Source organism: Danio rerio, chromosome 16 (genome assembly GCF_052040795.2).
Source record: "Danio rerio strain M-AB ecotype USA chromosome 16, GRCz13ab, whole genome shotgun sequence".
NCBI classification, from domain to species: Eukaryota; Metazoa; Chordata; class Actinopteri; order Cypriniformes; family Danionidae; genus Danio; species Danio rerio.
The window spans coordinates 57,148,609-57,165,300 of NC_141036.1; the positions used below are offsets into that span (position 1 = coordinate 57,148,609).

At 39.4% G+C, this 16,692-nt stretch overlaps 1 protein-coding gene across 1 annotated transcript; it reads right to left on the minus strand.

The window, feature by feature from the left end:
- Positions 1-3,703: 3,703 nt before the first annotated feature.
- serpinb14 (serpin peptidase inhibitor, clade B (ovalbumin), member 14) lies at positions 3,704-16,187 on the minus strand. Its single transcript, NM_001447158.1, is given in 8 exon segments — positions 3,704-6,589; positions 9,696-9,863; positions 9,943-10,085; positions 10,243-10,360; positions 10,439-10,588; positions 10,703-10,864; positions 15,251-15,427; positions 16,011-16,187. Coding segments are annotated over 7 exon segments (1,314 nt in total). The 5' UTR covers positions 15,419-15,427; positions 16,011-16,187; the 3' UTR covers positions 3,704-6,184.
- Between the last annotated feature and the right edge of the window lie 505 nt (positions 16,188-16,692).

The following is a 16,692-nucleotide window of genomic DNA, read 5'->3' on the forward strand; positions in this document are numbered from 1 at the left end:
GTTTGAGTTCTCATCATTTATCGGGTTTTACTGTGCTCAAATTGCTTAATGGATTAAGTCCACAGTACTCATTTGGATTAGTTTTTAAACCTACTTATTCTCCTTATTCTCCATTTCCACCTGGGAATACTCATCCTGAGGTCCTCAGATTATGCGGAGTCACTGATTGGATCCAAGACCAGCGACGAGATGATCCCAAGGTGTCCATATTCGGGACCAGGCCGTATCCTGAGCTGCTGCTGCGCTGATGGTCATGGGGGAGTGGAGAGCATGAGACTGATTCCAGTGACGCTCCAGGGACAGACGAGTCTTCGCTGAGGCCCAGCTTCCAGCCTCCACCGCTGAGACTGCAGCTCTGCACAAGACTTTTGGCCAGCGGAGAAATTAAAATGGTCGTGCCGAACTGAGTCTGGTTCTCTCAAGGTTTTTTTTTCTTCACTCTCCTATTGGTTTAAGTTTTTTTCCTTCTCCGCTGTCGCCACTGGCTTGCATGGTTCAGGATCTGTAGAGCTACGCATCGATGAATTTGCTCATCAGTGTTTGGACTCTCAGTAATGACTTTAAACCACACTAAACTGAACTTAACTTAAACACTAAAAACTGAACTACCCTGATCCAGTTGCTATGACCATTTATGTGAAGCTGCTTTGACACAATCTACATTGTAAAAGCGCTATACAAATAAAGCTTAATTGAATTGAATTGAACCTACTGTAAATGGTTTGTTGCAATTGGTTTCCTCAAATGGTTTGAGTAACCTTAACTGCTTGGGTTTTACAGTGTAATAAGTAGTTTGAACAAACGGCAAACCTCATTTTTTTAAGTGTAGAATTCTGTATAGGTTTACTACAATAAAAATAAAACAGACACTTAGAAATAAAGGTACAAAATCTGTCACTGGGCTGGTACCTTTTCAAAAGGTACACTTTTGTACCATACAGCTGGACAATCAAACCTTTAGTGTACACTTTTGTAACTTTAAGATTCTCTTTTGTACCCTTAAGGTTGTATGAGGTACACATTTGTACTTTTTTGTGGCATTCATTTGTACCTTTAACGACCTGTTAGGAACAAAAATGTACCATTTGAAAAGGTACTGCCCCAGTGACAGATTTTGTCCCTTTATTTCTGAGAGTGCACCTACAGTGCTAAACCTCTAAAATAAAGCATCTATATTTAATTTCAATCATTCATTCATTCATTTTCTTGTCGCCTTAGTCCCTTTATTAATACGGGGTCGCCACAGCAAAAAGAACCGCCAACTAATACAGCAAGTTTTTACGCAGCGGATGCCCTTTCAGCCGCAACCCATCTCTGGGAAACAACACACACATTCACACACACACACACTCATACACTACGGACAATTTAGCCTACCCAATTCACCTGTAACGCATGTCTTTGGACTGTGGGGGAAACCAGAGCACCCGGAGGAAACCTACGCGAAGGCAGGGAAAACATGCAAACTCCACACAGAAACGCCAACTGAGCCGAGGCTCGAACCAGTGACTCAGCGACCTTCTTGCTGTGAGGCGACAGCACTACCTACTGCGCCACTGCCTCGCCTATATTTAGTTTCAATCCTTAAAATTCTTTTATTTTGTTATAAATTTTTATATTATTTAATTTTTTAATGAAAAAAAAAAAAACGAAGCTGAGATACCACACCATAAAAACAAACAAACATTTGGACCCTGTAATCATGTTTCAACCCTTCTGTTTTCTCACACTGTAAACAAAATGTTGGGTTCCAATTAAGTTAAGTCATCAGTTTTTTACAAATTTAAGTGAACTGAACTGAAAGTTGTCCTCAAAACCCTTATGAATTGTGTTGTTTCAGCTTATTTTTACACTGTAAAGCCTGACAGTCCACTTTATCAGATGAAGCGAGTGTAGTTTGTAAAATTGACAGAAATAAAAACACCCATACACACTCATTCACACTCATGCACTACGGACAATTTAGCTTACCCAGTTCCTCTATAGCGCACCCACACCAACATTGGGAGAACATGCAAACTCCACACAGAAATGCCAACAGACCCAGCCAAGGCCCGAACCTGCAACCTTCTTGCTGTGAGATAAACGTGCAACCCACTGAGCCACCATGCTGCCCTCTTAAGTGACTTGAGTAAACACATTTCTGGGGTTAATTAGCAAAATGTATCTTTTATATTTGAAAGAAATGTTTTGAAAGTCAACCTGTAAAGTCCTGACAAGTGTTAAAATTAAAAAGTAGTAGGTATTGCTGTCGCCTCACAGTAAGAAGGTCGCTGGTTCAAGCCTCGGCTGGGTCAGTTGGCATTTCTATGTGGAGTTTGCATGTTTGCAAATCCAAAGACATGCACTATGGGTGAACTTGGTAAGCTAAAATTGTCCGTAGCGTATGTGTGTGAATGAGAGTGTATGGGTGTTTCCCAGTGATGGGTTGCAGCTGGAAGGGCATTCGGTGCGTAAAACATGTGCTGGATAAGTTGGCAGTTCATTCCGCTGTGGTGACCCCGGATTAATGGGGGGACTATGCTGACAAGAAAACTAATGAATGAATATTATATTATATTATATTATATTATATTATATTATATTATATTATATTATTTGCTACTATATTATGTTATATTATATTATAGTATTTGATATTATATTTTATTATATTAAAGGATTTTGATTCTATATTTTATTATATTATTTGATATTATATTATATAATTTAATATTATATTATTTGATACTATATTATATTATATAATATAGTATCAAATAATATAATAAAATATCAAATACTATAATATAATAATATAATATAATATAATATAATATAATACAATATAATTAATATAATATAGTAGCAAATAATATAATATAATATAATATAATATAATATAATATAATATAATATAATATAATATAATAATAAATAAGTGAAAATGACAAAAGCACAAAACAATACTACAAATGAGGTGAAAATATAAACCTGAAAGCTAATTATTGTTTATAAATCCTATAAATAATAACAAAATAACACTGGCATTGAATGCATAAACATATCTGCTATTATTACTCATTAAAGAACATAACATGGATTAACAAACTGTGACCACATGCCCCACAGCAGGGTATAGTCATAAAATATATGGACTAAGTAAGCCAGGGGTGTCCAATCACGGTCCTGCAGGGCCGGCGTCCTGGAGAGTTTAACTCCAACCCTAATCAAACACACCTGAACCAGCTGATCAAGCTTACTAGATATACTAGAAACTTCCTGGCAGGTGTGTTAAGGCAAGTTGGAGTTAAAATCAGCAGGACAACGGCCCTCCAGGACCGAGTCTGGAGACCCCTGAAGCTTTTGAGGTGAAGCATTTAGTTGCATTTACTCATCTTTATGTTTCACTTGTGTGAAACTCGCAGCAATATACATCTTTCATTTATCAGTTTTATTAAATTCAGTGTAATAATTTTCCCTTAAAGTATATATTTTTACTAAAAAAACACTTGACTTTCATTTAAATTCTTAATTGTAGGGTTATTAGACACTTTTATACTGTAGTATAGTACACTTTTTTATGAATGTATTTATTCTATGTCATCATATACACTCGGGTGTGAATTTCATCAAATAAAAATGCAACATTTAAACTCTTTCCATGTTTTTCCCCCTTTAAAACAAACAAACTGAATGAAACAAACAAAATTATTAACAGTTGTTTGCAAAGTTTTGAACAAAGCAGATTTTATTAACTGTATTTGCTGCATATACTGTTACTGAAGGCATCTGAAGTCTTATTTAGTGCAAGAAACGGTGCTTAATGATAATGTAAACTGATTACATATGACACGCTGAGACCACAACCACTGGATTATCATCAATAAATGAGACCCAGGACAAGGAAAACTTGTTAATAATAATAGAGTGAGAACTCTCATACACCGTTAACAATTTCCTATATAATCTATAGCAGGGGTCGGGAACCTTGTTTCAGCAAAGAGCCATTTCTGATTTTTTTTGTAAAGAGCAATTTGGATGTGTGTGTGTGTGTTTGTGTTTGTGTGTGTGTGTGTATATATATATCTCAAGATGCCTTTTTAAAAATGCATTTGCTACTGTATTACTATAAGTTACTAAAAATATTATAGTATTACTACTAATACTTTATTATTATTTGTAAAATTATGATAATACAGGTTTAAATAAAACCTTAATTTATGTCCATGCTCAACTCAAAAATGAACAAATATGAAGCATCACATGCTGAGCAAATCCATGAATGAAGAAAGAACAATTTATAGTACTTTTATTTCAGCTATTATCTCTCATGAATGTTGTTTGAATTTAAGTTACAATAGAAATGTAGGTACTTTGCCCTTTATTGGTGTCGCAATTCAATTTAATTCACATTGCCACAAACGCACATTGGTCGAAACCTCTTTTAATTGTTGACCGAGTTCTTATTTAGGCCCCGTTTACACTAGCGCGTATAGTTTTAAAATGCCGTTTTAGATCAAAAACGATCTGCGTCCACACTTGCGTTTCACTCAGCGTTTCTGAACATATCTCCGTCCACACTACGCCACCAAAAACGTATATCATGTGACCATTCGTGCACTCTGAGCATGCGCGTTCTAGTATTAACAGGAAGCATGCGTCTCGCTCGGCATTTGGTTACTGTCAGTCAACAAACGCCGGTTGCACGATAAACGCGATGGCAAAAAGCAAGAGAGGTATTTTTGTGGACAGACGACGAGGTTGAGTTGTTACTCAACGTAACAAATGAATAACTGCACAATGGCGACTAAAACAGACAATAGTGCAAACAACACTCCCATTTCTGTGTGCATGTTGTTGTTTACAGTGAAGGCTGGTCTGCTGTCTTCCGGTAGCGTTAAAGCCATGTGTTATAGTCATGTGATTTCGGCTTGACGAATAAGGGAAGGATATGGAATGACACAAAATCTCAGTAGCACCGCCTCCATTTTCAGATGTGTCCGTTTTCTTTCGCACACTGAAGCCTGATTTATACTTCTGCGTCAAGTGACCGGCGTAACCCACGGCGCATGCAACGCGCGTGGCTGTGCATTTATATTTCTGCGCGCTGTCTCTGTTGGTCTGCATTAACACTTCCGAAACGCTAGTTGGCAGTGAGGTGTAAATGTTCCTCTGTGTCGAGTTTCTTCGCGGCTTTTTTGCGTTTCCTGAACACTTCCGGGATGTACAAGTGGCTCAAACTCGCTCATTTTGAGGCAGGAACCGGCGGACGTGCAACAACTTTAACTATGAGGTAAACACAAAACAAAACTTTCCATCCGGAGCTCCTTGACGGGACTCCACACTTGTAAACAATCGCTCGCGCCATTCGCGCGGCTCTCGGTCCCGCCCAGACTCGTCAGCGCTACCAAGCCGACCAATCACAGAGCTTACGCTACGCGTCGTTGCGACGTGAAGTTACATTTTTTGAGAGGTGCACGTCAGTGACGCCGATGGCCACGGCGAAGGGCTATGCGTCAGCACCGTAGCATACGCCGGCGTTTGACGCAGAAGTATAAATCAGCCTTGAGACAGAGCAGCAGCGTTTCAGAATGAAAACGGCCTCTCCAGCGTTTTCGAAACGCTCCGTTTTCGGCGCTCGAGAACTCCGGCGTAGTGTGTACGGATGGCGAAACCGTAGCATAACTTATGCGTTTTAAAACGAAAACGCATTAGTGTAAACGGGGCCTTATTGTATAAAATTACAATTTAAAAAGAGATTGTAATTGTATTTTCGATAGGAAACTGATTCGTAGTGATGGTTATAGTTTTTTTTTTTTAACGGTAAAATAATATTGAAGGAAGACAGCCTTGAGAGACGCATATTTTTGGTCAAAGAGCCTCATGTGGCTCGAGAGCCATAGGTTCCCTACCACTGATCTATAGCATAGGTGTCAAAGTCGATTCCTGGAGGGCCGCAGCTTTGCTCCAATCCTAATCAAACACAACTGATGCAACTAATCGAGGTGTTTAAAAGAATCTTGAACACTTTGATTAGTTGGACCTGCAGTGTTTGATTAGGTTAGGAGCAAAACTGTGCAGAGCTGCGGCCCTCCAGGAATTGACGTTGACACCTATGATCAACAGTAACTTCTCCTGAGTCTCTGCGCCTGATGCACACTAGATAATCAGCTAAACTAGCTGTCAGTCTCAGACAATTGGTTTATGGAGAGCAGAAGCGTCCGTAAAACAGAATGCTCTTGGTGGGATTGTGTCGGATGAAGAAAAGGAACGGATGATCTGCATTAAAGGACTGTGGGAGTCTTATGCACCGAAGCATCATTATGGCACCGGTGGCTGCAGCCGCTTCGGTTCCTTCTTCATTGACTTCAACAAAGGCTTTATGAATGACCTTGGACAGCACCAGGTCATTGCTGGAGGACATGCCTGTTAGATTAACCTTCTGTGGGTCAAACACATCCTCCATCCCCATGCTGACCAGAAGACTCTTCATGTCGTAGGTTTGCTCCATCTTGAATTTAGGCAGAGAGACTTGAACCTCCTGTTGACGCATCACTTCCGGTTTGGTCCACTCCATGAGCTTCTCGTAGGTCAGTGCCTTCTCAAGCTGGAGGATAAGAGAGTCATGTTCAACTTTATTTCCAGACACTAGGTACAGAACAATATGCACAAAATAAAAAAGATAGTTATGCCAATACTTCCTCAAAAGTGACTGGTAGTCACGTTAAGTCATGCTTATTAATGTTTTTAAAACCTTTCGAAAACATCAGCACCATGCATTTTTTCCATGCCATCTGTTCCAGACGTACTGTTTCCATTCACTTTCCCCATTGGGATTCTAAAGTCTTTGCTCAAGGCACTGTTGCAAAATAGAAAATGTGCTGCCAATTTACTCAACACCAGGTCATGCCAGACTGGGTGATGTTTTTTCTTTCAGTAGGACATTAGAGGAGAAGATTGTAAGCTGTGACTATGGTCCTTCATTATACTTAACGTGCAGGTCTACATTATATTAGATTACACTCACCGGCCACTTTATTAGGTACACCTGTCCAACTGCCCGTTAACGCAAATTTCCAATCAGCCAATCAAATAGCAGCAACTCAATGCATTTAGGCATGTAGACATGGTCAAGACGATCTGCTGCAGTTCAAACCGAGCTTCAGAATGAGTAAGAAAGGGGATTTAAGTAAATTTGAAGGTGGCATGGTTGTTGGTGCCAGACGGGCTGGTCTGAGTATTTCAGAAACTGCTGATCTATTAGGATTTTCATGCACAACCTTATCTAGGGTTTACAGAGAATGGTCTGAACAAGAGAAAATATCCAGTGAGCGGCAGTTCTGTGGGCGCAAATGCCTTGTTGATGCCTGAGGTCAGAGGAGAATTGCCAGACTGGTTCCAGCTGATAGAAAGACAACAGTAACTCAAATAAGCACTCATTACAACCGAGGTCTGCAGAAGAGCATCTCTGAACACACAACACGTCCAACCTTGAGGCAGATGGGCTACAGCAGCAGAAGACCACACCGGGTGCCACTCCTGTCAGCTAAGAACAGGAAACTGTGGATACTATTCGCACAGGCTCACCAAAACTGGACAACAGAATATTGGAGAAACGTTGTCTGCTCTGATGAGTCTCCATTTCTGCTGCCAGATTTGGATAGTAGAGTCAGAATTTTGCGTCAACAACATGAAAGCATGGATCCATCCTGCCTTGTATCAACAGTTCAGGCTGCTGGTGGTGGTGTAATGGTGTGTGGATATTTTCTTGGCATACTTTGGGCCCATTAGTACCAACTGAGCATCAGGTCAACACCACAGCCTACCTGAGTATTGTTGCTGACCATGTCCATCCCTTTATGACCACAGTGTACTCATCTTCTGATGAATACTTCCAGCAGGAAAACACACCATGTCATAAAGAGTGAATCAGCTCAGACTTGTTTTTTTTAACATTATCATGAGTTCACTGTATTCAAATGGCCTTCACAGTTACCAGATTTCAATCCAATAGAGCAGCTTTGGGATGTGGTGTAATGGGAGATTGGCATCATGGATGTGCAGCCGACAAATCAGCAGCAACTGTGTGATGCTCTCATGTCAATATGGAGCAAAATCTATGAGGAATATTTCTAGTACCTTGTTGAATCTGTGCCATGAAGGATTAAGGCAGATCTGAAGGCAAAAGGGGGACCAATCCGGTACTAGTAAACTGTACCTAATAAAGTGGCCGGTGGGTGTATATTGTTTAGATTAACTATATAGTAGGGATGTATAAGTTTTTGCATACAGCCTTAAGGCCTTTGCACACTGAAATCTCAAATTTTCTAAATGTTTTTTGATCATGCTGCTTTATTGGAATAGTTGAAGCTAAAAAGCCCAGTAGTGCATTTTGCTTTGGCTTATGATTGGTAAAAAAAAAATGCTGGGTTGTTTCAACCCAACATTGGGTTAAAAATAGACAAACTCAGTAGCTATGTTTCCATCCAAAAATGCAAATTAACTCGAGTTTTACTATGCGCAAAACGGGATTATCGCATAAAAGACGTGCGAATAAAGCAGCGTTTCCATCGAAGTAATCAAAGAGAACAAAATTGTCACTTCCTGATTAACTGGCGCCAAATATCAACAGTAAATGTGAAATTTGCTGCGGTAGAAAAAGCTGACTGATTATAACTATTAACTTATTATTATTAACTTATTATAACTACACTTTTTGATGTACCAAAAATATTTCCTACCATTTTGTCAAATTTCTTTATTTACACGTGTGCATTTAAACTGTAAGCTTTATATTACAGTTTTATAAATAATAAAAATATTAGAAATTAGAACTTTAAACTCTCAGATTAAAGAAATGAAAAGTTCAGATGCCAAAACCTCTAAAGGCCATGTAAAATAAGCATTTTTCTCAGCCTCATATATTTATGTTCAGTTATTTCACTTTAAAGGCAATAAAACAGGAATGATTCGCATCCCATCCTGCAGAGGTTACATCACAGCACATGCTTTTAGTCATTTTTGTGTGAAACTGAGCTTTGCAGAGCAACAAATGTGTACAACTGGAAAGTGGCCGGTATATGATGCAATAATTGTTTATCTCGATTAACGGTGATCGGTTTTTCATAATCGTTCGAAGCCAAAAGAGAAATCGAAACTGAATTTTCGATTAATTGCACAGCCCTAGTTGATAGTTCTGTGAAGAGTCTTGAACAGTCATGAAACCTTTACATTACACAAAAGAATATATTTATTAGGGCTTGCATAGACTAGTCGACTAGTCGAGCGATCGACTGCTTCAACCACTAGTCGGCGCTCTCAGAAGCAATCGACTACTCGAGCGTGCATTTACCATAAATGTCATCAAAAGGACAAACGTAACTAACAAACATCACGATCCGAGGTTAAAGCTTCCAACTACAACTGAAGATTAAATTCAAGATTATTTACATTATCAACATTAACACCACAGGGAATCCTCTCGAATGGTAGTTAAATGGTTTTTGTATAACAGACTATTACTTGCGCACACATGATCGTTTGTTATTTTAGTAACTGTTGAAACGAAGCAGAAATTAAATGACTGAATGAGATTTAGCCTAGCTCAGGATAATTTTATTAATCTTTTAATTAGTTTTATGAATACTGCGTTATGAATGTGAGTTTTCAGGACGCATTTTAAAACATTTACAACATTTCAAAATCTGTCTTACCTTCTCAAGGCCAGTGGTTGCGTCTTCAATCTGATCAGGAAGGATGATCAACATACTGAGATTCTTCCCCACATAAGGCAGCTCCAGAACCTGACTGTTCATCTCTGGGATTGAAGCTAGTGGAAAATGAGCTTTCTGATACATCATCTTCACTGGTTTAGTTTGATTCTGCCAAGCATAAGTTACATTTTATATTCTCGTTTCTCCTTCTTAGAGACTTAAGTTCAACAAGAGTCTGAAATCTCACCTTATTCAGCTTGAACTGCCCATCATTGGTGGCTTCTTTTGGGAATTTCCTCTCCCAGTTCCCCTTGAAGTAGATGGCGTTCACCAAAACCAGTCTTGTCATTGCATCAATGGCTCCTGACGGCAGCAAATCCTTGATCTTCTCTACAGTACAAATGGACAATTTCTTCTTCTAGCCTTGATCTGAACTGGTTAATTTGACATATTACATCTATATGACCTTATGAGGCCACGCTTGCTGCACAAAATCTATTATATTTGGAGTTTCATGCTGGTTTTTGAAGTTCACGTTGGGTTTTACCTTGTGTGTTTTTCTCCACCCATGTGTTGATGTTGACACGTGCAGCTTCTGATTTATTCTTGAAGTCCACCTTCTCCAGTCCGGCTTCATAGTATCTTTTTGCATCACTGAGAAATTTCTGTAACATTGAAAACCATTGAGTTGTGACAGAGTTGAGAACTTGAGCAGGTCTAGAATGGTTTGCTTTCAGTTTTACCTCAACAAACTGGTAGGTCTGCTCTCCGTAGAGGCGGTTGGCGAGACTCAGCACATACGGGGCTCCTGGTTTGTTCAGTTCACTCATAAACTTGTTGAAGTTTGAATGAATTTGCTCCTCAGCTTTTTGTCCAGGCACTGCAGAACCTTTCTGTGTACATCAACAGTATCATATTAAATTAAATTAACTACACAAATCTAAAACTGCAGTATTTTAGTTATGAAGTAATTCGGTTAATGTTTCATGTAAACACTGATTGCAAACCTTGAGTTCTGCAGGTATATCAATCTTCTGTGTTTGTTGCATCATTGCTTGTCCATGTTGATCCTTGACTCCACTCTTGGGCTTTTGGGCTTGTTGCATCATCGATTGATGAGCTTCTGGAGTCGCACCGGCTGATTTGGGAAGATTGTTAAATCCCAAGACCTACACAGAGTAAAAAACAACTGATAAGGATAAATATTTGTTCAATAAGGACATATAAGAAAGGTTAAAATGCACTTGAAGGAACACATGCACTGCAAAAATATCTGAAAATTAGTGTTTTCCATATTTTGTGATTCATTTTTAATTTTCCCCTATTTATTTCTGCTTTTGAATTGGATTATGGCGTCTTGATCTTTCTTCCAATAACTTTTAACCTTGAAAAGATTAAAAAAAGTGACTTTAATGGACATTTTGAATAGCTTAAAGTGCTATTCACAGGTGTCAAACTCAGTTCCAAAAGGGCCGCAGCTCTGCACAGTTTAGTTCCAACCCTAATTAAACACACCTGATCAAACTAATTGAGTCCTTCAGGCTTGTTTAAAATCTACAGGTAAGTGTGTTGGAGCAGGGTTGGAACTGAACTGTGCAGGGCTTCGGCCCTCCAGGAATTGAGTTTGACACCCCTGTGCTATATTGTCTCGGTTGGTGTTTAATAATACACTACAAAAACCTTGTAATAACATTAATAATATTATTTCTTATATATTATATTATTTGAAGCTACTAAATTGTCAATAAAAGTCACTTTGCTAAACTGTAGAGTTAAATTTAGTAGAAGTAGAAGTAGACAGAGCAAGCATACAACTCTTTCTTGACATAAAACCACACGTTTGAAGAACGTGCCACCCCCCAGCCTATTTAGTTTAATATATTGTCCCATTTCTAGGGCGAGGCAGTGGTGTAGTAGGTAGTGCTGTCACCTAACAGCAAGAAGATCGCTGGTTCGAATCTCGGCTCAGTTGGCGTTTCTGTGTGGAGTTTGCATGTTCTCCCTGCCTTCGCGTGGGTTTTCTCCGGGTGCTCTGGTTTCCCCCACAGTCCAAAGACATGTGGTACAGGTGAATTGGGTAGGCTAAATTGTCCGTAGTGTATGAGTGTGTGTGTGAATGTGTGTGTGGATGTTTCCCAGAGATGGGTTGCAGCTGAAAGGGCATCCGCTGCGTAAAAACTTGCTGGATAAGTTGGCGGTTAATTCCACTGTGGCGACCCTGGATTAATAAAAGGGAGTAAGCCGACAAGAAAATGAATGAATGAATGAATGAATATTGTCCCATTTCTCTCGCTTTTAATTTTTTCTTTTCTTTTATTTCTTTTATTATCATTGTTCATTTTACTTAATACACCATGCTGTCAACCGCTACTTCCGGTACCGACCTGTTTGTATGGTCAATTTGAAAAATGAATGCACATCATATATTGTTTATGCACATCATATACTATGTGTCGCACAATATGAGGTTTAAAGTGTGGTTTATTTTATTCTTTTTTTTCTATCTGTACTGTTATTGCTTTTGTTTGTTAGCTGTCATAAAAATCTAATAAATAAATCTTTTAAAAAAAAAGTAGACAAAGCAGAGATCAACATCCTATAATGCAATTCACCACTGGAAATAAGTGAAGTTTCATAAACTAATTTCGAGAGGAGCACGTGATATGATTGTGCACTGCTGGCCACTCATCCGTAATCAGTAATCATCCAATCAGAGTGATCCTAGCTTAGTATAAATGGATCACTTTCTCCTCATTGCACTATCTTCGTTTTGGAAGAATCCCCCCTTCCACCCCATCTCCTCCTTTTTCTCCCCTTCTAAAGGGGGAGCGATCGAGACCTACCTGATCTCGGTTCTCCTGATATGCTTGTAGACCGGGCGGGAGCCCTGGGCTCAAATATCTCCGAGCTCAGGGTCCTCTCCCGGGAAAGCATGCCAAACCTGCTATAAGTGCCAAGCATATCTAAGTGGGAACTCTTGAAATAGGAAAACGTTTGTGAATCACAAAATACAGAAACTTATTACAGCGTGATGTCAGATAAATTGTTTATTTTTGCACCCTGATGCTTTTGACTGGCTATAAATGATGGAAAGAATGATTTTGTTTATGTCACGCCTTCTCAGCTAAAGAATAACACTAGTCTAATCTCAATTAAGAATTTATTTGAACGTTAAAGATGTACATTTAAATAAATAAATAACATTAGCACAGAGGAACAACTTCATAAATGCATAAAAACAATGTCAACCGTTCAGAATCCATCCTGCTTTAGAGAATGCCATGATTTAAAGCGGGAGATAACAGAACTGTCCATATGCTTTAAGTAAATAAAATGTAATCGTGCGGAGTGTAAATGCATTCATGTTATCATTATGGTTAAGTTTATGTTGTCTACTTTTGGGTGAACATTTTTTTTTTTTAGTGAAGTTTATTCATAAACTAATTTCGAGAGGATCACGTGCTTATGATTTATCACGGCCGGTCTCGCATTTGCTAATCAGTATCTTCCAATCATTCGAGACCTAAGCTACTATAAATAACCACAGTGTTAAATTCACTTTATCTTCGTTTGGAAGAAACCCCCCTCCTCCCCTTTTCCTCCTCTTTTACCTCTGACTGGGCGACACATCGGCCCAGTGGTTAGCACTGCGAGCCCCACAGCAAGAACAACGCCAGCCCTGGCCCCCCAGGACCGGTGAGTGTTTCTGTGAGGAGTTTGTATGTTCTCCCCGTGTCCGCGTGGGTTTTCCCCGGGTGCTCCGGTTTCCTCCCACCGTCCAAAGACATTAAATATATATAAAAACCAAGCATTTATCTAATTCTTGTGTTCCCACAGCAGCGGGGGAGTTCTGAGATCCACCGAGCTCAGGCTCCCCTCTCGCTCTCCCAAACGGGAGGAAGCCCCGGACTCGAGGAGTCCTTGAGCTCGGGGCTCTCTCCCGGGACAGCATGCCAAACAAGCTTTTATAAATCATCAGCTAAGTGTGAACTCTTGAATTATTGTTTAATGTTTATGAATGAAAATATACAAACATAATCAGGACATCAATATATATAAGAAGGAAAATACAAGAAATACAAAATACAAGAAACAAAGGAAAGGATAAGCTAAGTGATTTATAAGCCTGTAAGACTTGAGATAACACAAATATTTTGATGTCTTTGACAATTCAAATATGAGCTGGAAACACAGAGACAATTGGCTCCACAACCCAGCAGCTGGGAATGCGGGAAAACCAGCTCTTCTCCTTTCCTACATTTACATTTGAAGCATCCCTGCAACCCCGCTGTTCACCCCCCCCTTTCTACATACTGTACTCACACAGAATGGTCATTTCGAAGTATGAATGTTTTATATTAATCAAAGTGACTTTATCTATGATGTTCGATATCATTTGAAATGTCTCAGAGCGACTGGTACAATGGTCTTATTCCCTCGGAAATAGACATAATCAAAACAATAGATATAGAACTTCAGGTATCTGTTGCACCACTGTAAAGGGTGTGTTTTTCCTATAGGCAGAAACTCTTCGACTAAATGCAAATGCCTTTTGTTATTCGACACACCCCTTTCCTCGAGAAGATTCTTGGATTTACTACTTAAGGGAAAGTTTCTAAATGTTCAGCTCGATCCGGGTGCTCTGTTTCCCCCCACAGTCCAAAGACATGCGGTACAGATGAATTGGATACAGGCTGGATTGTCCATAGTGTATGAGTGTGTATGTTCCCCAGAGATGGGTTGCAGCTGGAAGGGCGTCCGCTGCATGAAACATGTGCTGGATAAGTTGGCGGTTCATTACGCTGCCCCGGATTTTAATAAAGGGACTGAGCCAAAAAGAAAATGAATGAATGAGTCTGGTTAAATTCTCCTTCGGCCCAAGGCTCGCAATGATATTTAGTTTTTGGCCATCTATACGTAAAAGTTTGGGCACCCGTGCTAAAGATTATGAAATAAATGCTTACAGGAAAGATATATAAATCTAATCAGAGTCCACTGCTGAAAAGCAGCTTAATCAGTCTAGGCTGGTTGGCTGGTTTTAGCTGGTCAACCAGGCTGGTTTTAGAGGGGTTTTGGCTACTTCTAGGCTGGTTTCCAGCCATTTCCAGCCTGGTCTTAGCTGGTCAGGCTGGAAATGACCAGATAAAACCATCTAAAACCAGCTTCCTGGTTTGGGCTGGGCTCCCAGCCTGGCTAGACTGGTCAAGCTGGTTTTAGCTGGTCATCCCCAGCCTGACCAGCTAAGACCAGGCTGGAAATGGCTGGAAACCAGCCTGGAAGTAGCCAAAACCTCTCTAAAACCAGCCAACCAGCCTAGGCTGGTTTAAGCTGTTATTTTCAGTAGGGTCAACAGCTCTTTATATTATAGTATCAGAATCGGACATGTTTTGTTACACATATGGAAAGATTTGAGCAGTGTCATCCTCGGGTGCGCTGTTTCTTTAAATTTCACTTGCATTCGCTGCGTAATATTGCGTAACTTCCTGGTTTTGTACTCTCTCCCCCTCTTTGAAGAGTCAAAAACTACAAAAATCATTGATTCTCTGTACAATCACCTTAAACATCTGATCTGCGGTGTTTCCTTTGGCACCGAGCGACACCATGGCCAGAGCCGAGGAGATGCTGACAGGAGAATAAAACACATTTCCTGATGCGTTTCCTCCGCTGATCTTCTTGAACAGGTTGAGGGAAAACTGTGTGTTTGCTGCAGACAGAGACTCCATTTTCACAAGCTGCACAAGAAACAGCAGAAAAAACAGATCATCAGCAACAAATAAAGTGTTTCAGGACGCTTTCTGTTTAAATACCAGAAGCAGCACTGCTCGGTTTCGTGTCCATAATGTAAACACAGCACGTCACTTTGTTGTCAATCGACGCTGTATATCTCATATCACTTTTCTGATATCAGCAGTTTAGCAATACAGGCAGTCTTTACCTCAGGACAGCAGGTTAGCAACTTACCGACAGACAGGCTTTTACTCAACAAAAGTATTCGGTTTCATTTCTATAATGTAAATAACATCGTTTCCTTTTTAGTTAATCGATGCTTTATCATATGCTATCACTTCTCTGATAGAACGGCAGTTGAGCAGTTTTTATACAGTCTTTACCTCAGGACAGCAGGTTAGCAACTTACACACAGCCTTTTAATCAACAAAAGTACTCGCTTTCGTTTCTATAATGTAAACAACATCACTTTTTTTGTCAATCGACGCTTTAAATCACACATGACAACACTTTCCTGATATCTGAACAGCAGTTTAGCAATTTATAGACATGGTTTAAGTCAACAAAAGAAGTTTAAAAGGCCATTACCAACAGAAATGACGAGGTTGTCCGTGTGTCTGAGGTGAATTACTTCAGTCAGAGTGTGTTGTTGAATGTCATGTTAATAAATGTTGCCTCGCCCTGAAATGCCTATCCTCTAAACCACAGCCAGCCCTCCTGTCAAAGCCAAAAGGCTTGTTTCGAGATGCCAAACTCCTTTCCTTTGATCGGAATGCACTGTAGGCGGCTGTTGAGTAAGGGAGGAGTGGGAGAGTGCTGTCATTTCAACATCTGCTGGTGGATAGAAGCAATACGCAATGAACTAATGCAAACAATGGCGCTCCTGGTTTTTTGTTAAGGATAAAAAGAGCTTCCAGTGATGTCAATAATCAGATATTTCACCCTAAAAAATGCCTGGGTTGAGAATTTAATTGGAAAAAAATTATATAATAATAATAATAATAATATTATAAAAATATTCCCAACATTGGGTTTGTGCATATTAAATCCAACGCTAGATAATTATTTTTTCAATTAAATAAAATGACATTTTTCAGCACAACAGTTTTGTGTGTTTATACAGCATGTTGTTAGTCAAATAGCAATAATAATAACAGTGTAAAATAAAGTATTTCTGGGGGCTGAAAAACTATAATACTCATATAAAAGGATATTTTTTGGCATTGATAATTCCATGAAGAACCTTTAACATCCACAGACTCCTACTTCT